This window comes from Oncorhynchus nerka, linkage group LG7 (assembly GCF_034236695.1).
Source record: "Oncorhynchus nerka isolate Pitt River linkage group LG7, Oner_Uvic_2.0, whole genome shotgun sequence".
Lineage (NCBI taxonomy): Eukaryota > Metazoa > Chordata > Actinopteri > Salmoniformes > Salmonidae > Oncorhynchus > Oncorhynchus nerka.
The window spans coordinates 67,248,095-67,272,057 of NC_088402.1; the positions used below are offsets into that span (position 1 = coordinate 67,248,095).

Sequence of the window (23,963 nt, forward strand, 5' to 3'; positions counted from 1 at the left end):
TTGTGCAAGAAATAATTTCCACTCCAATTTGTTGCATAATTAATTTTACTGACACAAAAAGATCCCACCGTGTCAAACAAATTGTTGAGATTTAGGAAATTGTACCGACACTCCATGTTTCCATCACAATTGCTGATTTAGTTTTTGTTAAGCTTGACTTTACTTGCATAAAAACTGTAGATGGAAATGTGGTTAGTGACAGTGGGGTCAAAAAGCATGGAGAGGGGGGGGGACTCTTTAAACTTTTGTTAAAATTGCCACACTCATGAATCACATTCTGGTAGAAGTGTAGTTTGAGAGACCAGAGACATTTTGATAACTTCTTACCTTTGAACACAAGTGATGATTATAAATGTTGATATTTGTTTGTATATATATCTGCTAATACAAGCCACGCTAACATACTGACAAAACATGCATGCGTCTATGTTGATTTTTTTTCTATCCCCACCAGACGCGTTCTTGACATGCAGGTTAAATTACCAAAACCAACTGCGAACCAACTATATTAATTTGGGATGAGGTCAAAACACAAATGAAACATTCATGGACATTATGCTAGCTAATTTGTATGGGGAAATATTAAACACCGGGCTGTTATTTTACTTGGTCCTTTCTTTAGCTGGATCTGTGTGTGTTCTCCACTCCACTTTTTAAATATTTTTTTTTATTAACTTCTCCTTCATATTTCATCTTATGTGGATTTTATACAGCGGTTGGCAACCAACAGAGTTGCATTACCACCACTAGTGGACTGTGGACCTCATTCATCTTTGAATCTCCCACGTGGGTATATGCTCGTAAAAACCAATGAGAAATTGGGACAGGAGAGACTTGCAGCGCATCAACCAATTTAAATTTAAGCGGCTGTCTACGCAGATGCCCGTTGATGCGGTCAAGCAGTTTGGATGAAATGGATGGTTTGGTCAGCATGTAATACAAATGTGTTTGTATGTGGTCACAGTAGTCACCTCTCTCTGCGGGATTGGGCTCTGGCCTGCTCCCTGCGTTTCTGCCTCTCCCAGTCTCGCCGGGCCTTGTCTTGCTCCTCCCACTGCCGCTTCCTGCGCTCACTCTCCCTGTCTTTGGGCCGCACGTGTTTCCCTGCTGCTGCTACTGTGATAAAAACAAACAAATGTAAAACAGTGCTACTTGGTGCTACATATGCATGCATACAGTTTAATACCACAGTAAAACCAGTCCCTATATTCAACATTCTACACCAATACCATAGAGAAAGATAGAGGACTCATTCTTATATCTCTACCATTTTTTCATCTGTGACACCATAGCAGGGCTGACCACATTTAGTGGACTGGTGGATAGGCTGTTGGTCGACCAAGATTTTTTTAGTCGAACAGTCACAAATAGATCCCCCCCATGAGACACCTGTCTGATTCTCACCGGTCTTCTGTGTACTAATCCATTGAGTAGGCTGCGGAGATGCAACCATCCAAGAAGGGAGTGTGGCTAAGATGCACAAGACATGTCTCTCTCCGGAATGTGCTGTGTTCCGCCATTTCGTGCACTTTGTGTTTCATTGTGTAAATTGTTTGCCCTTTGATTGTTAGTGTTTATCAATTCCCCATTACATATATCACCAGTATTAGCCTACATTTACTGTTCATTTGCTTAATTTCTAATCAATACTGAACAAAACCAAAGCAACAAGCAACAATCTCAGTTACAGTTCATATGAGGAATTTAGTCAGTCAATTTAAATAAATTCATTATGCCATAATCTACAGATTTCACATGCCTAGAAATACAGCTATGCATCTGTTGGTCACAGATACCATGAAAAAAAGGGGCCTCAGGATCTTGTCACGTTATTTTTGTGCATTCAAATTGCCATCGATAAAACGCAATTGTGTTCGTTGCCCATAGCTTAAACCTGCCCATACCTTAAGCACACTGCCAACTTGGGACACTTTGTTAGCAACATTGACATCAGCAAACCGCTTGCCCACACAATGCCATACACGTGGTCTGCAGTTGTGAGGCCGGTTGGACATACAGACAACTGTCAACAGTTTCATGAGCTAAAATAAAAGATTGCAGAAATGTTACAGATGCACAAAAAGCTTATTTCTCTAAAATGTTGTGCACAAATGTTTACATCTGTTTGCAGGGCTGTGCCCGAACAAAAAAATAAACAAATTGTCTGTTCTTTTTAATCTTCTATTTTTTCTATATACAGTGCATTCGGAAAGACTTCAGACCCCTTGACTTTTTCCACATTGTTACTTTACAGCCTTATTCCAAAGTGTATTAAATAAATGTTTTCCCTCATCAATCTACACATAATACCTCATCATGACAAAGCGAAAAGTCAATTATTTTGCCCAATTTATATATAAAAAAAAAAACAGAAATACCTTACTTACATAAGTATTCAGACCCTTTTACGAGACACAAAATTTAGGTCAGGTACATCCTGAGGGAGAAGGGCCTTGGTCAGGGAGGTGACCAAGAACCAGATGGTCACTGACAGAGTTCCAGAGATCCTCTGTGGAGATGGGAGAACCTTCCAGAAGGACAACCATCTCCGCAGCCTTCCACCAATCAGGCCTTTACGGCACGACAGCCAGCTTGGACTTTGCCAAAAGGCACCTAAAGGACAGACCATGAGAAACTAGTACAAATTATAGACAGATCCTTGATTAAAACCTGCTCCAGAGCACTCAGGACCTCAGACTGGGGTGAAGGTTCACCTTCCAGCAAGACAACGACCTTAAGCACACCAGCAAAGAAAACACAGGAGTGGCTTCGAGACAAGTCTTTGAATGTCCTCAAGTGGCACAGCCAAAGCTCGGACTCGAACCTGATCAAACATCTCTGGAGACCTTAAAATAGCTGTGTAGCGACGCTCCCCATCCAACCTGACAGAGCTTGAGAGGATCTGCAGAGAATGGGAGAAATTCCCCAAATACAGGTGTGCCAAGCTTGTAGCGTCATACCCAAGAAAACTTGAGGCTGTAATCACTGCCTAAGGTGCTTCAACAAAGTACTGAGTAAAGGGTCTGAATACTTAGGTAAATGTAATAATTAAGTTCATTTTTAAAGTTAATACATTTCTAAAAACCTGTTTTTGCTTTGTCATTATGGGGTATTGTGTGGAGATAGAGGATAAAACAATTTAATCCATTTTAGAATAAGGCTGTAGCGTAACAAACTGTGGAAAACATTAAGGGGTCTGAATACTTCCCGAATGCATTGTAGACACATCCTATGTTTTAATCAAATCAACTATTTGCACTGAGCTTGTCTTATGCTTTAAGCTTACTGTTGGATGAAATAATTAAGACACACAAATGACAGCAATTTATTTGATTGTGGCGCCTGGCTCAAACTTGCAGTGTTAAAAAGAAAAGACAAGAGTGACTATGTGACTAGGACCCGTTGTGCCACTCTCCTCCCTGCTGCACCGACCACCACAAATCACGTGTATAGTGCTGTCCATGTTGCTGTAGCTGCAACATAATTACAGCCATTTCTGACTTTAAAGTTGTTACCGAAATCCCTAATTTGTTTTGGGAAAACATTCCCTACTCCCACAACCCTTCCTCTCTTTATGTGACACATGCACGTGACCAGTAGGGCCTGACCTATAGTGGATGCAGAGGTGACGAACTTGAAAGGGAAGTCAGAAGTGTGAAATAAATTTGACTAGTTGTGGAAAATATTGGAGAACAGTCGACTAAATGGGGAGGGCCCTAACTGTTCATAAGCAGTTCATTGCCAAGATAATCCACCCACCTGACAGGAGTGGCATATCAAGAAGCTGATTAAACAGCACTATCGTTACACAGGCGCACCTTGTGCTGGGGACAATAAAAGGCCGCTCCAAAATGTGCAGTTTTGTGACAACATAATGCCACAAATGTCTCATGTTTAGAGGGAGCACACACGCTAAATGCAGGAATGTCCACCAGAGCTTTGTGGATTTCAACGTTGTGAACAGAGTGCCCCATGTAGTCAGTGGGGTTTTGGTATGGGCAGGCATAAGCTATGGACAACGAACAATTGCATTTTATTGATGGTATTCTGAATTCACAGAGATACCGTCACAAGATCATGAGGCCCATTGTCATGCCATTCATCTGTACACAGTTCCTGGAAGCAGAACATTTCCCAGTTCTTCCATGGCCTGCATACTCATCACACATGTCAACCATTGAGCATGTTTGGGATGCTCTGGATCAACACGTACAATAGCAGGTTCCAGTCCCCGCCAATATTGAGCAACTTTCCACAGCCATTGAAGAGGAGTGGGACAATATTCCACAGGCCACAATCAACAGCCTGATCAACTCTATGCGAAGGAGATGTGTCGAACTACATGAGGAAAATCACACCAGATACTGACTGGTTTTCTGATCCACGCCTCTACATTTTTTTTTTTATGTACACTACATGACCAAAAGTGAAAGGACACCTGCTCGTTGAACAGCTCATTCCAAAATTATGGGAATTAATATGGAGTTGTGACCCCTGCTATTAACAGCCTACACTCTTTCGAGGAAGGATTCCACTAAATGTTCTAACATTGCTTCGAGGGACTTGCTTCCATTCAGCCACAAGAGCATTAGTGAGGTCGGGCACTGTTGGGCGATTAGGCCTGGCTCGAAATTGGCATTCCAATTCATTGCCAAAGGTGTTTGATGGTGTTGAGGTAGGGCTCTGTGCAGGCCAGTCAAGTTCTTCCACACCAGTATTGACAAACTATTTCTGTATCGACCTCGCTTTGTGCATAGGGGCATTGTCATGCTGAAACAGGAAAGGGCCTTCCCCAAACTGTTGCCACAAAGTTGCCTTGGGGATGGCTGCTGTTTTACAGGCTCCTAACCAACAACTATTTTGTTAGTTTTTTGCATTGTTTGTAACTTATTTTGTACATAATGTTGCTGCTACCGTCTCTTATGACCAAAAAGAGCTTCTGGACATTAGAACAGCGACTACTCACCTCGAAATGGACAAAGATGTTTTCCTTTAATGAGTCTGATGCGAATGAAATACAGGGGGTGGAGGTCAGACCCTGCTTTGTTGAAGAACCTTTGACAGCGATTACAGCCTCGAGTCTTATTTAGTATGACGCTAAAAGCTTGGCACCCACTCTTCGCCGCAGATCATATCAAGCTCTGTCAGGTTGGCTGGGGAGCGGTGCTGCACAGCCACTTTCAGGTCTCTCCAGAGATGTTTGATCGGGTGCCTTGTGAGAATTAGTCAGCGAGTGGGTAAACCACCTTTACCATCCGCTCTATACGTACGTGCTTCAGCACTTGCCGGTCCAGTTTTGTGAGCTTGTGTGTTTGTTGCTCCTATACGTTTCCAGTTCACAATAACAGCACTAACAGTTGACCAGGGCAGCTGTAGCAGAGCAGACATTTTACGAACTTGTTGGAAAGGTGGCATCCTATGACAGTGCCACATCGAAAGTCACTGAGCTCTTCAGTAAGGCCAATATACTGTCAATATTCGTATTTGGAGATTGCATGGCTGTGCTCGATTTTATACACCCGTCAGCAATAGGTGGGCGAAATAGCCACATCCACTAATTTTAAGGGCTGTATACATACACTATATATACACAAAAGTATCTGTGACAAACAGATGCATATCTGTATTCCTAGTCATGTGAAATCCATAGATTAGGGCCTAATGTATTTTTTCAATTGACTCATTTCCTCATATGAGCTGTAACTCAGTAAAATCTTTGAAATTGTTGCCTGTTAAGTTTATATTTTGGTTCAATATAACATTTTCTTCACCTCAAAACAAACAGCAAGTAAAGAAAAGTGTGTTTTTATAATCCATTGAGAACGACAATAGTTCTCTCCCTTTCGATAACCATTCGACACGAAAGAGAAACATGTAATGCTCTGATCCAATGGAAACTTAAAATACATGATTTCTTCTTATCCCTTGCACAAATAGCCTACAGCTGTCTGTCCCGAGCTCACTGGTGCTCGAAACTGAGGGCCCAGAATATTTCATACAATGCTGCAAGTTTGCTAGTGCAAGCTTCAGTTGATACAATGTTTCAAGTTTGTTGCAGACAGGCCATGTGTAGCCAATGTGATTTATAGCAGACTTAATTTCATCAGGATATTTTCTACATGCAGGCTACAATGTTTTTATTTGCTGGCTTTATTTTAGCTACTTCTACACTTACAGTGCATGCAGAAATGATTCAGACCCTTTGACTTTTTCCACATTTTGTTACGTTACAGCCTTATTCTAAAATTGATTAAATTGTTTTCCCAACATCAATCTACATACAATACCCCATTGTGACAAAGCAAAAACAGATTTAGACATTTTTGCAAATGTATTAACAATAATAATAAAATGGAAATATCACATTTACATAAGTATTCAGACCCTTTACTCAGTACTTTGAAGCACCGTTGACAGCGATTACAGCCTTGAGTCTTATTTGGTATGACGCTACAAGCTTGACACACCTGTATTTTGGGAGTTTCTCCTATTCTTCGCTGAAGATCCTCTCAAGCTCTGTCAGGTTGGATGGGGAGCGGCGCTGCACAGCTATGTCCAGTTCTCTCCAGAGACGTTCGATCTGGTTCAAGTCTGGGCTCTGGCTGGGCCACTCAAGGACATTCAGAGACTTGCCCGTAAGCCACTCCTGCGTTGTCTTGGCTGTGTGCTTAGGGTTGCTGTTCGGTTGGAAGGTGAACCTTCACACCAGTCTGAGCGCTCTGGAGCAGGTTTTCATCAAGGATCTCTGTACTTTGCTTCGTTCATCTTTCCCTCAATCCGGACTACTCTCCCAGTTCCTGAAAAACATCCCCACGTCATAATGCTGCCACCACCATGTTTCATGGTGTCAGGTTTCCTCCAGAAGTGACCCTTCACATTCAGGCCAAAGAGTCCATTAAGATCCTTTTGGCAAACTCCAAGCGGGCTGTTATGTGCCTTTAACTGAGGAGCGGGTTCCGTCTGGCCACTCTACCATAAAGTCCTGATTGGTAGAATGCTGCAGAGATGGTTGTTCTTTTGGAAGGTTCTCCTATTTCCAAAGAGGAACTCTGGAGCTCTGTCAGAGTGACCATTGGGTTCTTGTTCAGCTCCCTGACCAAGGCCCTTCTCCCCCGATTGCTCAGTTTGGCCGAGCGGCCAGCTCTAGGAAGAGTCTTGGTGGTTCCAAACTGCTTCCATTTAAGAATGATGGAGGCCATTGTGTTCTTGGGGACCTTCAATGCTGCAGACATTTTTTGGTACCCTTCCCTAGATCTGTGCCTTGACACAATCTTGTCTCGCAGCCCTACAGACAATTCCTTCGACCTCATGGCTTGGTTTTCGCTCTGACACGCACTGCCAACTGTGGGACCTTATATAAGACAGGTGTGTGTCTTTCCAAATCCTGTCCAATAAATTAAATTTACAACATGTGGACTCCAATGAAGTTGTTGAAACATCTCAAGGATGATCAATGGAAACAGGATGCACCTGAGATCAATGTTGATTCTCATAGAAAAGGGTCTGAATACTTATGTATTTAAGGTATTTCTGTCTAACACATTTGCAAAAATATCTAAAAACCTGTTTTTGCTTTGTCATTATGGGGTATTGTGGGTGATTTAATACATTTTAGAATAAGTCTAACGTGACAAAACGTGGAAGAGAAAGGGTTACTTTCTGAATGCAGTGTGTAGTTGATTTGATCAAAAACACAGTGTGTCTATGTATGGAAAAATACACGGTTAAACATTTTGACCAATCCAATCTTAGAAAAGGCAACTCTTGGTCGACCAATATTATTTTTTTGCTGAGGACAGCCCCACTGCATGGCCAGCCACATTGAGCCTACAACCCATAGGAATCCCCACGCAGTTGACTACTTTAAAATGGCAGAAGCATGGTGGAAGCCCTCAATGGCACTGACCATACTAAAAATACCTTTTAGCCACTAGAGTTATCTATTATTCTCTATGAGCAATACACATCCCAGGATGGCAATGTACCTCCTTCAGCAGAGTGACTGCGACGGCGTCTCTTGTCCTTTCTCTTCTCCTCCTTTCTGTGGTGAGATTTGTCTTTCCTGGCCATTTGCTGGGGAGGCTTTATTGCCAGCGATTCATCCTCTTCTCCCCTGGAATTGGGAAGACTGTCTAGTGCCAACGACTCAACAAACAGGCTGCCCCTGTGCATAGCAGGGTCGCGTTCAGTTAGGACAAAAATGGGAGAAAATGTATTCAAAGGGATAAGTTCAGTTTTTAAAGACGTTTTCTCCAGTATCTGGCCCTCCTGAACGTAACCCCAATTCCCACGGCTCTTTTTCCGTATCCCCTTTACCTGTCCTCTGTGGAGTCTTCCCGTATGTACGGGGAATTCCGGATTGTTATTTCCATTTTTTTATCCCGTAGTTCTCCTTCCTCCGGAGTGTTTCGTTTGGCTTCCCGATCATCCGTCTGTGGACCAGGGCACGGAACGCACTGGACAAAACATGGGAAAGGGAGATTATAACATTCTTTAAAAAATTATACGTGGTACGGTAACCATAACAATGATTGATTGCACATAAGGTAAGATAATGATAAAGTTTGAGGCACTAGTTCAAGGACAGATCTAGTCTGTGTAATACATTTAGATACACAATAATGTCAAAGTGAGAAACAGCATCCTCTGATGTGGAGAGAAACGATTATGTCCTAAATCAACCCGTAGCCTATAATCAGGTGGGGATCAAAGCTGATCGGATATGTATAAGCAATATGGCCAACCTTTCACCTAGTTTATCGGGGGGCAAAGTTCAGCCATTTCCACATTCCTTATCCCAATTTCTTCTCAGATCTCCCCAAGTGTATGATTGGTACTAGGGCAGGGATTCCTCGAGTACCATTTACATTTACATTTAAATGTACCCCCAACAGTACATATTTTTGTTGTAGCATATGACAAGCACACCTGATTCAACTATCATCAAGTCCTCAATGAGTTGAATCAGATGGGTTTGTCCTGGGCTAAAACAAAAATGTGTGCTGTTGGGGGTACTCAAGGACAGGAGTTGGCTAACACTGTACTAGTGTATAGGGGCCAGTGGTCAGTTTGGTGCACAACAGCATTTCTCTTCTGTTTACATTTTTCTGGCTTTTTGGCTCTGTCCTCTCTTCCAGCTCTCTTCTGCGTTTCTTCTCTTGGAGAATTTCGTCGAGTGTTTTCACTTTCCAGGTGTCCTTTTCGTCCCCCATCAGCACCCGCTCGCCACCGCCTGCTACAGAGACAGAGACCCCCAACACAGAGAGATTCAATGCAAGAGCATTGTGAGATATGTCATGTTAATACTGTGGTATTCATGTACAATTATTTAATTTCATACCTCTACAGTTCAACGCATGCTTTTCATTATTTGAGCCAAGGTGTAAATACACACTACTTCGCAAGAGGGTTGTACAAATATGAATTTGATAGGTAATAATAGTACAGACGGTTATTGCCCAGGATTTTTTTTTTTTATCGTATAGGGGTTGTAGGGGAAGAGGGTGAAGTTGGTAGCCTATCATTTCTGTTACCTGAGTAGCGCCTCGTATCTTATCCATAGCAGTAACGTCACACTTTCACTGGTAAAAAATAAACACAAAACACCAATCCAAAAATGATGGAAGTAAAACGTAGAGGTGATATCAAGGGGGAGAGAGAAGTTATAAGTCCAAGTCAAATCGAGAATTCTATAAACACACGTTGCGTGAAATCTGTCACTGTGTAACAGTAGCTAACCGTGAACTCTGAATATATTACACGTTACTGCCTAGCTAGTATGTTTACTTAGCGAACGTTAAGTCAGTTATCATAAATACACCAACTCTAAACGTTAAGTACGGTCAAATAGTTTGCAGTTAGCGTACAATAAACATCTAGCAAAATTACCGGTCTGACGTCAATTAATATTCCAACTGTCTTTAGTTATGTAACATCGGTAGGTGTACAGTTAACTAGCTCTCAGCTAGCCGCATCCGTGCATGCTTCTTGTAACGAGCTAATGTTAGTCAGATGCTAACGTTTGCCAATAAGCATGCTACAGTTAGCTAGCCAGCTAGCGGACGCTAACATATGCAATAAATTCACAATCCTGTGATACGTTGAGTTTAAGGGGCACATTTATTATTTTATTTAGTCTCTTCTAAATATATCCGAAGTGTGTTAGCTTAAAGCTTTCGAATGATTCGCATTTTAACTGAAGTGATTTAACAAACCTGAAATACGCTCCGCGCAATTTTGGAACGCCGGATGATTCGTTGACTTCTGGGGTCATATAATTACTTCCGGTTAATACTTCTTCGCAGCATTGAAAATAAGAGGACACCTTACTGCCATCACATGGGCAGGAGTTGCAACTGTTTCTAGGTGCAAAACTACGGATACCAACGAACAAAAATTTCCAGACCGGATATAACACAATAAAAATCACTTTTATTAACCCAGTTTATACTGTACATTATCTATTATTAAATCGATTAAACCTTACATTGTTTCACTTTACCAGCTCCCCAAAATATACAATTAGTAACCACAAACTCACATTACCAGCACCCCAAAATATACAATTAGGATCTACATTGACAATTTCAAATGAAACACCCTTTTCAGTTATATGTATTAGCACTAGGCCTATTCAGTAGACCTATTTTGTTATATTATCATCCCTTAATCCTACACAATCATTTTACCTTCCATCTTCTGTTATACACAGATTGAGAGGTACATTAATGTGAATGTTGACATATTGCTAGACGCATAAATGACAATGAGAAGTGGGAGATAAATCACAGTGTAAAGTACGATATCAAGTTCATATGGCAACCAACAAAATAATTGAGGGGAATACATCAACATCAAATAAAAAGGTCCACAGGTTTATTATAAATATATTTTTAAAGATAAATGCCTCTTAAAATAATACAACCCCAAAAACAGATTGAGCAAATTCTCAGAGAATAGGAGGAGTGTCTCTTGATGAGAATTTTACAAAGCACTAGACCTGATGTGGTCTTTGATATACCCCATTGGTTAAACATTTTGAAGTTGACAATAAATACCTTAATCACAGTAGTCTTATCAACACTGTACCATGACTGAAAAGCACAGTCTGGTAAGATCATGAATACAGAGAAACGTGCAAAAAAGTGGGACTAGTAAAATAATTAGAAGATTGAACAAAGCCAGTCTGAAATAGTCAGAAATAATTTACAACTATAAAGATTGATTGATTGATTGAAATAGTCAAATGCACACAAGTTAGTGTCTACATTAGTAATGTACGAACATTGTCAACAAACGGCATGTGAGAACTTTCACAAATATTGTTGTTTAAACGCAGACTCGGCAATATGACATTGTCATACACAGCATGGTGACTTCCTGCTTAGATAAGCTTTAAAAAATATATATATATATATATATTTTTTTAAACATTCCAATTTGTCAAAAGTTGAGACATGCCCATATTGAGAAGTGCCAACAGTGTCAGTGTTGGAAAATTATGACTTTCCTTTGTTGAACTTGTTGTTAGTCTGAGAAAAGCACCACAGAGTACCACACCATGACAAAACCAAGGCAATGCCAGTACTATTCACTGAAGCAAACAGACGTTTCCATCTTATGTCAGCTTCCCCTTACAAAATGTAGTCAGTTTTGAATAGTTTCACTTTAGTCTATCCTACTGATCACACGTTTCCTATAGAAAAAGGACAAAAATTCCCTCCAGTTTTACTAAGCCAAAGCTCAATAGAGTTGTTGAATCATTTCAATCGTTGTAGCTAAGCTCTTTCAATCCATACGACTGACAGTTTTTAATTAAAGTGGCAATTCCCTCCATCCGGGATATACTGTTGTCAAATCAAACACACTTCTGAGAGGTCAGTGCAGAAAAAAATTGCCGATCTGCAACGATTGAATTCCAGCCATGGACTGCTTCATGCCAAGGTTTCCACTAGATAGCACAGCCACAAAGTCAAAATTGGCTGTATCATAAAAATTTATGAAAACAAATACGTTTTTTGGTCTTAGTTTAAGGTTCAGTTTGGGCATAAGGTTAAAAAATCTAATTTTAAGCAGATAAATTGTAGAAATAGGCAGGGTTTATGACTTTGTGGCAACTAGTGACAGCCATCCTTGGGGTCAAAGTCCTTCTGGTTTTTGTTTCTCCCTGGTGCTTAATTGCTCAAAGTGTAATTGATTGGCTAAGGAAGTCACACACCTGGTTATGCAGATATAATTCAGTTCCAAGTTAAAAGGCAAGGATGAAAAACCAGCATAGAATACAGGCCAAGAGGACAAGAGTAGTACACCCATGGTCTTCTCGCTTATTCTCTCTCTCGTCAGGCAGCATTGAATAAATCAGTCTTTGGAGATTCCACAACAGAATCTATGTAACTTAGCTTGTTTAATGCAAATATTAGATTACATCACCAAAATGGTAATATGGCTGAAAGGATATGATCGGTGTCCCATCCACGGGACAGTTGAGCTAACGTAGGCTAATGCAGTTAGCATGAGGTTGTAAGTAACAAGAAAAATTCCCAGGACGTAGACATATCTGATATTGGCAGAAAGCTTAAATTCTTGTTAATCTAACTGCACTGTCCAATTTACAATAACTATTACAGTGAAATAATACCATGCTATTGTTTGAGGAGAGTGTACAGTTTTGAACTTGAAAAGTTATTAACAAACAAATTAGGCACATTTCGGCAGTCTTGATATAACATTTTGAACAGAAATGCAATGGTTCTGTGGATGAGTCTAAATCTTTGCACATGCACTGCTGCCATCTAGTGGCCAAAATCAAAAGTGCACCTGGGCTGGAATAATACATTATGGCCTTTCTCTTGCATTTCAAAGATTGTACAAAATAAATATTTATTTTTCTTTGTATTACCTTTTACCAGATCTAATATGTTATATTCTCCTGCATTCCTTTTACATTTCCACAAACTTCAAAGTGTTTATTTTCAAATGGTATCAAGAATATGAATATCCTTGCTCTAGGGGCAGATCCTGAAGAGGTTGGTTGAGAGACCTTGGGTTTTCATAACCAGAACTACTAAAAATACATTCATTGTTGAACAAGAATGCAAAAACAACAAAGGAATGTACTCAAGACAAATAACAGTTTCATTAACAGTATGCTTAGCACTTGAAATAAAGTACATCAAGTCTCCCTTATTCAACTGACTCTTAGCAAATAACAAGGTTCAGTGTGGCACAGAAAGTAAGACAGGGGTGTAGAAAGCTACACAATGCCACATAAGCCCAAATCAATCTCTCAACACCTAGCTATGACGAAACTTTCAGGTTCTGTTCAAGAACAACAAGAAAATGAAGAACCAACACAATAGTAACCTAAAGAAAGCTTTGCAAAATTAAAAATGGTTGCTAGGTGAATTTGTAAGAACTGCAGATAAGGATACGACCTCTGCAGACTGCACTCAAGGTTTTCAAATATTTAAAATTATATTGCTGTGAGAAGTTCAGTGTCAACGGTGAGCTTTGGGAAAACAAATAAAGGGTTACCCTCTCTACCTCATCTCCCCCGAAGGTAAGACACCTTTGTGGTCAGGCTAATGCCGCAAATATTTGCTTTACACTTGTGACCAATTGGTATACAGCTGAGCTAAAGCCCTATTAGAATGAATGATGAATGTCTTGACTGTTCTACATGTTGATGGACCTTCGCCAATGATCAGGAGAATAAAGCTGTTTAGTCAACGACAACGTGTGTCCATAACCGAAAAATGTAAGACTCAATAAAACATTACAAAAATTATCATAAAGGCAAGTACGCAGAAAAAATAGACTTGCATTGAACCGCTTCCACCCAATGAACATTGAGAGAAATCCTGAGTTTGCTCGTGTTTCAAAACCATATGAAATAATGAAACATTTCAGGTGAGGGAATGGAACAACAAAAGGAATTGACAGAGTAAAAGTGAAGTTCTAACACACCAGAACCGAGTCAAACACTGGTCCGCATTCAGACCGCACACTAAGGCAAGTTCACAAAGGTATCATCAGAGTGAATCAAGTTGAGGCCGAATGAAACCAGCCTCTCGAATGGACAATTCCCACTGAGAGAAACCCCAGTGACAGATCCTTTCACTGTGCTATGATGACCGTTGACTTCTCCGATTTGTTGTAATGCTGGTGCAAGTCTGCATATCAGGTTCTACATGATCAAAGTTAAAAAGAACAGACCTCTTTGGTCTCTCCCCCTTTGGTCTCCTGGGGAGTATATCGGTCCGATGCTTTGAGCTCGTGGTCCTGCAGAAGTGGTTTGTTGTGTTGGTCCTGAGCCTGGGCCAGGGCCTGTAACGTGTCTCTCTGAAACTGCTTGGCCTTGTTGTACAGCAGCACACCAACAAAAACCAGGGCCGTGCCGGCGGCGCTGAGCACCGTGATGTGGTTACTGAACACAATGATACTCAGCCAGATAGACATGGCGTGCTTCACTGTGCTGGCAACACTGTGGAGGAAAGGGGAGGGTGTTAGATACTGCTGCAGGTTGCAATAAACATTTTTGAATGTGACTACTGCCTGTCTAAATGCGATGACTGTCAAGGATAATAGTATTTTCAACCTGAATGTGACCGGAGGGCTTCTCAATAGTTTCAAGAGGTAAAATTGTTACACAGAGGTAAAAATAATTAAACAGATGGGAATGATGGCTAACTGAATTGAAATGCCCCCCTGCCTGTGTGACTCCTACCTAAAGGTGACGGGAGAGATGCGTCCCATGAGGGCGTAGGCGGTGACACTCTGCAGGTGGAACAGGACCCCATCAAACAGCAGCAGCAGAACGATGTCTTGACTCCAGCTGAACGAACGCTCACTTTTCCCAATCACTGGAAGGTCCTGGAGGCACAAAGGAGCACACCAAACTGAAACAGTCCCAAACCAAATACCAGGTCAAGTTGCTAACTTGGTATTTTCATTGTTTTTAAACCAACTGTTTTACAACAAACAGGTATTAGGCTATAGTCATTATGATGGTAATAGTATTTTATATCATTTGTATCTGCCATCAGTAGCTTTAGCTGAACAACACAGTACTGCATTCAAAACAAATGGAAACCGGTACACATTAGGCTACACGATATACTCCAGGTCATGAAGCTCAATTATTAGACCACAGTCTGGGAACTGCTTGTCAACAATAGTGGCCTCCTTTCATTACACCAGAGCACTGTGTGCAGGGTGCACTCCAATTACAATGACGCCAGCCTGCTGGACACACATACGTTTCTAATATAGAAGGGATGACATTTATGCACTATTAACAGCATATTAGTTATTTTGCTATTATTATATACTAAGAAATATAGACATTCATTTTCAGTTACTGTAACAAATGCATTACTCTGTTAAACCAGAATGTTCAGAGCACTCATTAACTGTCAATCATAAATGTGAAATACCAAATGGTAATATATTCAACAGTACAGTAATATACGTGACTGACCATGAGGAAGACCCAGGCAGGTATTAGCATAATGACTGCAGCTGCACTGGTGTAGAACTGCAGTTCTGGAGGGCTAAACAGGACACAGGAACAAGTATTCTATTCAGTACAGACACCGGTAAACACTTCATACTATAATCTACCGTCAACAGTTTAACATTAAATTCCTCAACTCCTCAATTTCTTTACACATCTGTTAACAATACACTGTGTTTTATTGTTTTTTTTTGTATTCCTAGGATACAACAGGAATTATTATCCAGTACAGGATAAAATACTGGGCCTAATACATTCATTAGTTTTGTATATTACAAACTAGGAAGTACTAAAAACAACTTACCTGAATTTGTATGTGTCTCCACTTAGTAGCTTCTTTGAAAAAACATTCTGTAAACTGATAGAGGGAATATGAAGAGAACCATGAGAATGTGTGGTGGTGTCACATTGCCCTGAAAAGACAAAGCTTTGAAATGTGAGAAATGTCATAAATACGGGTACTATTGTGTTACTGTGTGTGAGTACCAGTCCATGATGTTGGTGGAGAGGGCTGCAGAAAAGCCCAGCATATTAAAACTGATCTCTGTTGCAGTGCAGAGGGCCAGGCCAGCCATGACAGGAAAAAGGGACAGGTTCACCCACATCCCTACACACACACACACACACACACACACACACACACACACACACACACGTCAGCTATCTGCACAAGACCTAGCCCTAAAGTATTGGTAGAGTGACACATTTTTTGTTGTTTTGGATCTGTACTCCAGCACCTTGGATTTGAAATGATACGATGGCTATGAAGGTTAAAGTGCAGACTGTCTGATTTAATTTGATGGTATTTTCATCCAGATCAGGTGAACCGTTTAGAGATCACAGCACTTTTTGGAAATTTTAGGGGACCAAAGATATTGGGACAAATTCACTTAAACAGATTATTTTGTGCCCAATAGAAATTAATGGTATATATAGTTTTGTGTCATTTTGGAGTCACATTTTATTCTTATTTACAATAAAAGTATCTAAACACTTCTACATTAATGTGGATGCTACCATGATTACGGATAATCCTGAATGAATCGTGAATAAATACGAGTGAGAAAGTTAGATGCACAAATATCTTACCTCCCAAAAATGCTAACCTCCCCTGTTATTGTAATGGTGAGAGGTTAGCATGTCTTGGCTGTATGATGTTTGTGCGTCTACCTTTCTCACTGATTATTCAAAGCATTACATGGGCTTGCTCCTACCCATCTCTCTGATTTGGTCCTGCCGTACATACCTACACGTACGCTACGGTCACAAGACGCAGGCCTCCTAATTGTCCCTAGAATTTCTAAGCAAACAGCTGGAGGCAGGGCTTTCTCCTATAGAGCTCCATTTTTATGGAACGGTCTGCCTACCAATGTCAGAGACGCAAACTCGGTCTCAACCTTTAAGTCTTTACTGAAGACTCATCTCTTCAGTGGGTCATATGATTGAGTGTAGTCTGGCCCAGGAGTGGGAAGGTGAACGGAAAGGCTCTGGAGCAACGAACCGCCCTTGCTGTCTCTGCCTGGCCGGTTCCCCTCTTTCCACTGGGATTCTCTGCCTCTAACCCTATTACAGGGGCTGAGTCACTGGCTTACTGGGGCTCTCTCATGCCGTCCCTGGAAGGGGTGCGTCACCTGAGTGGGTTGATTCACTGATGTGGTCATCCTGTCTGGGTTGGGGCCCCCCCTTGGGTTGTGCCGTGGCGGAGATCTTTGTGGGCTATACTCGGCCTTGTCTCAGGATGGTAGGTTGGTGGTTGAGGATATCCCTCTAGTGGTGTGGGGGCTGTGCCTTGGCAAAGTGGGTGGGGTTATATCCTTCCTGTTTGGCCCTGTCCGGGGGTGTCCTCGGATGGGGCCACAGTGTCTCCTGACCCCTCCTGTCTCAGCCTCCAGTATTTATGCTGCAGTAGTTTATGTGTCGGGGGGCTAGGGTCAGTTTGTTATATCTGGAGTACTTCTCCTGTCCTATTCGGTGTCCTGTGTGAATTTAAGTGTGCTTTCTCTAATTCTCTCTCTCTTTCTCTCTCTTGGAGGACCTGAGCCCTAGGACCATGCCCCAGGACTACCTGACATGATGACTCCTTGCTGTCCCCAGTCCACCTGGCCGTGCTGCTGCTCCAGTTTCAACTGTTCTGCCTTATTATTATTCGGCCATGCTGGTCATTTATGAACATTTGAACATCTTGGCCATGTTCTGTTATAATCTCCACCCGGCACAGCCAGAAGAGGACTGGCCACCCCACATAGCCTGGTTCCTCTCTAGGTTTCTTCCTAGGTTTTGGCCTTTCTAGGGAGTTTTTCCTAGCCACCGTGCTTCTACACCTGCATTGCTTGCTGTTTGGGGTTTTAGGCTGGGTTTCTGTACAGCACTTTGAGATATCAGCTGATGTACGAAGGGCTATATAAAATAAATTTGATTTGATTATTCACGATTCATTCAGGATTATGCGTCATCATGGTAACATCCACATTAATGTAGAAGTGTTTAGAAACATATTCTATTCTTATTTACAATAAAAGTTACTCCAAAATGACACAATACAATATTTACCATTAATTTATATTGGGCACAAAATAATCTGAAACACAATTGAAAGACACAGCAAATGCATCCAACAAGCTTGATGTAGTTATTGCCTGCTAAGAATATGGGACAAAATACTTACTTTTTACTAAGCATAAGTGAATTTGTCCCAATACTTTTGGTGCCCCAAAATAGGGGAATACAGTGTGCATGTGCTTTACCTGTGTATTCCCCTAGGATCAGCCTAGACATGATGACAGTGAAGATGGGCGCGGAGCTCTTCACCGTCTCAGCGAAGGAGACCGCCACATTCTTCAGGCTCACCAGTCCCAGCACCACACTAGTGAACCTGCAGAACAGGATAGGTTAGTAGCATTCAGACCAGAAGACAATCCCACACCACAACCACTCCAAACCTATGCTACACAGACTATCCCTTTTCCAGATTGTCAAACTGTTTACCTGTAATGATAGATGAGCTGAGATTGAGTTGAGCATCGCACTAACCTAAAATGTAACCGTTTAGAGGCCATTTAAAAAAGGCCCACATCAGAGGAAGTTGAAGCACCTATTTCGAGTAATTCCTGTCCTAGAGCGGAAATTCTCGTTTAGGTTCCACATCAAAGACTGATGCTGGTAGCAGAGAAATAACAAATAAGGCACTAAACAGACAGCTGTCAGTGTAACTAGCTAGCATGCTAAGCTAAGTCAGCTAATGAAAGTTATAGTATGTGAGCACCATTTCAGTTAAGACAGGCATACTGTAAAGGAGTCAGCATGCTTCCTATCCGAAACAGTTCGGTAGCGTTTGTGCATATATTATGACAATGTTTTTGATCATTTGGATTGTGATTCTTTTTTAAATAGGTTGTTCAAGAACACAATATTTTTATGGAGGCAAGCCGAAGACAAAGTCTACACCCATTCGTCTGTGAGTGGCCAAAAGTAGGGATTCTTCAATAGAGTCTTTGTTGTCATTCACTGAGAGATGAGTTGTTTTGATGGACATTTTTTAATTGAAAAATACTGCACCAAATATTAAAATTGATGACAGATTTCTTGAGTCATCTTAGATAAACTCTGACTATTTTGGAGGAAGTCTATACTGGCTACGGCACTCAAAATGGACAAACTACTATTGCCTCTTTTTTTCTTGTTTTTCCAAACAAAGGTCTTTTAAGGGAGCATGCAGCACACTTATTTGGTTCGGCAAGCCGAACTGATGCATGAAAATAATAACTTCAGGAAAAGACTGCCAGTCTACCTATCAAGAGATGAGTCTCAGCTAAACTGCGCCTATACGAGCCGTTTACGATTGTCTGACTCTTGCCGTTTGATAATTCCAGTGAAACAGTGCCAGACATTATATACAGTGCATTCGGAAAGTATTCAGACCGAATGACATTTTCCACATTTTGTTACTTGGTCTTGGGCTGTTTTTCATCACTGCCAAGCTTTTTGGTCTCTCCAGAGATGTTAGATCGGGTTCAAGTACGGACTCTGGCTGGGCCACTCAAGGACATTCAGAGACTTGTCCCGAAGCCACTCCTGCGTTGTCCTGGCTGTATGCTTGGGGTCATTGTCCTGTTGGAAGGTGAACCTTTGTCCCTGATAGAGGAAAATATGGTTGAAATGACTAATTATGTATACATTCCAATCAGAAACTGACTAGTCCAAATGCTATAATGTACGGTACATGTGAGTTTTCCCTCTTGCTCCCTTTCCCAATTGTATATAATGTAGTCAGGAGTTAGTAACAATATAGGTCTGTTCCTTAGTTCATTCAGTTGTACAAATCTCCAGGTGGTGGGAACGGGCCATCTCCAAATGGTCGGGAATGTTGATTTATGCTGACTGGCCTTGACTTCGTGCTGATAACGTGGAGGCTTGAGAGTTAAGAGGGGCCCTCTGTTTGTGAAACGGAACGTTTGGAAAACGCTGACGTCATTTTCAGTTTATAACCTGTGGAAATGTGTGTAAGCATTCAGTACTCTCTGGAATTAAACGCTCTTTACCTGGCTTTTAAGACTGGTCTCGATCTACTTCATGCATAATTAATGAACTTACAATTCATTAATTAATTAGAAATGAGTGCTAATTGATTTTGGCAATTAAAGCATAAAGGAATTTAGAATTCCTCTATCAGTCCCAGTCCGAGGTCCTGAGCCCTCTGGAGCAAGTTTTCATCAAGGATCTCTCTGTACTTGGCTCCGTTCATCTTTCCCTCGATCCTGACTAGTCTTCCAGTCCCTGCCGCTGAAAAACATGCCCACAGCATGATGCTGCCACCAGTATGCTTCACCGTAGAGATGGTGCCAGGTTCCCCCAGATGTGACGCTTAGCATTCAGGCGAAATCTTTGTTTCATCAGACCAGAGAATCTTGTTTCTTATGGTCAGAGTATTTTAGGTGCCTTTTCGCAAACTCCAAGAGGGCTGTCATGTGCCTTTTATTGAGGAGTGGCTTCCATCTGGGCACTATCTTAAAGGCCTGATTGGTGGAGTGATTACCAGATTGTTGTCCTTCTGGAAGGTTCTCCCATCTCCACAGCAGAACTCTGGAGCTCTGTCAGAGTGACCATCAGATTCTTGGTCACCACCCCGACCAAGGCCTTTCCCCCGCGATTGATCAGTTTGCCGGGTCCAAAGAAACCAAAGAAAGTTTTAAACAAATGTAGATTCTTCAAAGTAGCCACCATTTGCCTCGACAGCTTTGCACACTATTGGCATTCTCTCAACCAGCATTCACCTGGAATGCATTTCAAATAACAGGTGTGCCTTGTTAAAAGTTAATTTGTGGAATTTCTTTCCATCTTAATGTGTTTCAGCCAATCAGTTGTGTTGTGACAAGGTAGGGGTGGTATACAGAAGATAGCCCTATTTGGTAAAATACCAAGTCCATATTATGTCAAGAACAGCTCAAATAAGCAAAGCGAAATGACAGTCCATCATTACTTTAAGACAAGAAGGTCAGTCAATACAGAAAATGTCAAGAACTTGGAAAGTTTCTTCAAGTGCAGTTGCAAAAACCATCAAGCGCTATGATGAAACTGGCTTTCATGAGGGCCGCCACAGGAAATTAAGACCCAGAGTTAACTCTCATTAACTTATCCACTGCAGCAGAGTTATCAGCCTCAGAAATTGCAGCCCAAATAAATGCTTCACAGAGTTCAAGTAACAGACATCTCAACATCAACTGTTTAGAGGAAATTGTTCAAAAGAAACCACTACTAAAGGACACCAATGATAAAAAGAGACTTGCTCGGGCCAAGAAACACGAGCAATGGATATTAGACTGGTGGAAATCTGTCCTTTGGTCTGATGAGTCCAAATTTTAGATTTCTGGTTCCAACCACCGTGTCTTTGTGAGACGCAGAGTTGGTGAACGGATGATCTCTGCATGTGTAGTTCCCACCATAAAGCAATAAGGAGGTGCAATGGTGTGTGGGTTCTTTGCTCATGACATTGTCAGCAATTTTATTTGTAACTTTTATTTAACTAGGCAAGTCCGTTATGAACAAATTCTTATATATAACGACGATCTACTGGGGAACAGTGGGTTAACTGCCTTGTTCTGGGGCAGAACGACATACTTTTACCTTGTCAGCTTGGGGATTCGTGTCAGCAACCCTTTGGTTACTGACCCAACGCTCTAACCACTAGGTTACCTGCCTAGATACATTTAGAATTCAAGGCACACTTAACCAGCATGGCTACAACAGCATTCTGCAGCGATACGCCATCCCAACAGGTTTGTACTTAGTGGGACTATCATTTGTTTTTCAACAGGACAATGGCCCAACACACCTACAGGCAGTGTAAGGGTTATTTGACCAAGAAGGAGAGTGATGGAGTGCTGCATCAGATGACCTAGCCTTCACAATCACCCGACCTCAAACCAATTGAGATGGTTTGGGATGAGTTGGACCGCAGAGTAAAGGAAAAGCAGCCAACAAATGCTCAGCATATGTGGGAACTCCTTCAAGACTGTTGGAAAAGCATTCCAGGTGAAGCTGGTGCTGGTTGAGAGAACGCCAAGAGTGTGCAAAGATGTCATAAAGGAAACGGGGGGCTACTTTGAAGAATCTAAAATATATTTTGAATTGTTTAACACTTTTTTGGTTACTACATGATTCCATGTGTTATTTCATAGTTGATATCTTCCTTATTATTCTACAATGTCTAAAATAGTAGAAGTAAAGAAAAACCCGTGAATGAGGAGGTGTCCAAACGTTTGACTGGTACCATATTATTTATACACCCACACACACACACACACTCGTGGCCAAAAGTTTTGAGAATGACACAAATATTAATTTCCAAAGTTTGCTGCTTCAATGTCTTTAGATATTTTTGTCAGATGTTACTAAGGAATACTGAACTATATTTACAAGCATTTCATAAGTGTCAAAGGCTTTTATTGACAATTACATGAAGTTGTTGCAAAGAGTCAATATTTGCAGTGTTGACCCTTCTTTTTCAAGACCTCTGCAATCCGCCCTGGCATGCTGTCAATTAACTTCTGGGCCACATCCTGACTGATGGCAGCCCATTCTTGCATAATCAATGCTTGGAGTTTGTCAGAATTTGTGGGTTTTTATTTGTCCACCCGCCTCTTGAGGATTGACCACAAGTTCTCAATGGGATTAAGGTCTGGGGAGTTTTGGCCATGGACCCAAAATATCCATGTTTTGTTCCCCGAGCCACTTAGTTATCACTTTTGCCTTATGGCAAGGTGCTCCATCATGCTGGAAAAGGCATTGTTCGTCACCAAACTGTTCCTGGATGGTTGGGAGAAGTTGCTCTCGGAGGATGTGCTGGTAAAAATTTTTATTCATGGCTGTGTTCTTAAGCAAAATAGTGAGTGGGCCCACTCCCTTGGCTGAGAAGCAACGCCGCACGTGAATGGTCTCAGGATGCTTTACTGTTGGCATGACACAGGACTGATGGTAGCGCTCACCTTGTCTTCTCCAGACAAGCTTTTTCCAGATGCCCCAAAAAATTGGAAAGGGGATTCATCAGAGAAAATAACTTTACCCCAGTCCTCAGCAGTCCAATCCCTGTACCTCTTGCAGAATATTAGTCTGTCCCTGATGTTTTTCCTGGAGAAAAGTGGCTTCTTTGCTGCCCTTCTTGACAACAGGCCATCCTCTAAAAGTCTTCGCCTCACTGTGCGTGCAGATGCACTCACACCTGCCTGCTGCCATTCCTGAGCAAGCTCTGTACTGGTGGTGCCCCGATCCCGCAGCTGAATCAACTTTAGGAGACGGTCCTGGTGCTTGCTGGACTTTCTTGGGCGCCCTGAAGCCTTCTTCACAACAATTGAACCCCTCTCCTTGAAGTTCTTGATGATCCGATAAATAGTTGATTTAGGTGTAATCTTACTGGCAGCAATATCCTAGCCTGTGAAGCCCTTTTTGTGCAAAGCAATGATGACGGCACATGTTTCCTTGCAGGTAACCATGGTTGACAGAGGAAGAACAATGATTCCAAGCACCACCCTCCTTTTGAAGCTTCCAGTCTGATATTCGAACTCAATCAGCATGACAGAGTGATCTCCAGCCTTGTCCTCGTCAACACTCACACCTGTATTAACGAGAGAATCACTGACATGTCAGCTGGTCCTTTTGTGGCAGGGCTGAAATGCAGTGGGAATGTTTTTGGGGATTCAGTTCATTTGCATGACAAAGAGGGACTTTGCAATTAATTGCAATTCATCTGATCACTCTTCATAACATTCTGGAGTTAATGCAAATTGCCATCATACAAACTGAGGCAGCAGACTTCGTGAAAATTTATATTTGTGTCATTCTCAAAACTTTTGGCCACGACTGTATATACATATTTTTTTTCAGTTCCTCATGCAGCTATGGAACCCTGCCTGGTGGTCTAGGTGCTACCTTGTCCCAGACCTGCTGTCTCGACCTC

The 23,963-nt window shown here is 41.6% G+C and overlaps 2 protein-coding genes across 9 annotated transcripts in view; both read right to left on the reverse strand.

Annotated features, from left to right (window-relative positions):
- LOC115132248 (cyclin-dependent kinase 11B-like) overlaps positions 1 to 10,295 on the reverse strand; it is a 31,023-nt gene extending 20,728 nt beyond the window's left edge. For 2 of the 7 annotated variants that reach the window (XM_029664690.2, XM_029664686.2), the window contains exons 1-6: positions 10,215 to 10,273; positions 9,534 to 9,581; positions 9,102 to 9,235; positions 8,317 to 8,456; positions 7,986 to 8,164; positions 972 to 1,116 (exon numbers count right to left, since the gene is read on the reverse strand). In XM_029664690.2, coding sequence (XP_029520550.1) covers positions 972 to 1,116; positions 7,986 to 8,164; positions 8,317 to 8,456; positions 9,102 to 9,212 — 575 coding nt within the window. In that variant the 5' untranslated portion in view covers positions 9,213 to 9,235; positions 9,534 to 9,581; positions 10,215 to 10,273. Of the gene's footprint in view, positions 1 to 971; positions 1,117 to 7,985; positions 8,457 to 9,101; positions 9,236 to 9,533; positions 9,582 to 10,214 lie in introns of those variants that run through there. The other 5 variants (XM_029664691.2, XM_029664689.2, XM_029664688.2 and 2 more) reach the window with 5 other exon arrangements.
- Positions 10,296 to 10,411: 116 nt separating this feature from the next.
- LOC115132251 (solute carrier family 35 member E2A-like) overlaps positions 10,412 to 23,963 on the reverse strand; it is a 31,590-nt gene continuing 18,038 nt past the window's right edge. For both annotated transcript variants that reach the window (XM_029664697.2, XM_029664696.2), the window contains 6 exons: positions 18,259 to 18,386; positions 16,001 to 16,121; positions 15,819 to 15,872; positions 15,479 to 15,551; positions 14,726 to 14,871; positions 10,412 to 14,482 (listed from right to left, as the gene is read on the reverse strand). In XM_029664697.2, the coding sequence (XP_029520557.1) occupies positions 14,200 to 14,482; positions 14,726 to 14,871; positions 15,479 to 15,551; positions 15,819 to 15,872; positions 16,001 to 16,121; positions 18,259 to 18,386 (805 nt within the window). In that variant the 3' untranslated portion in view covers positions 10,412 to 14,199. The remainder of the gene's footprint in view (positions 14,483 to 14,725; positions 14,872 to 15,478; positions 15,552 to 15,818; positions 15,873 to 16,000; positions 16,122 to 18,258; positions 18,387 to 23,963) is intronic.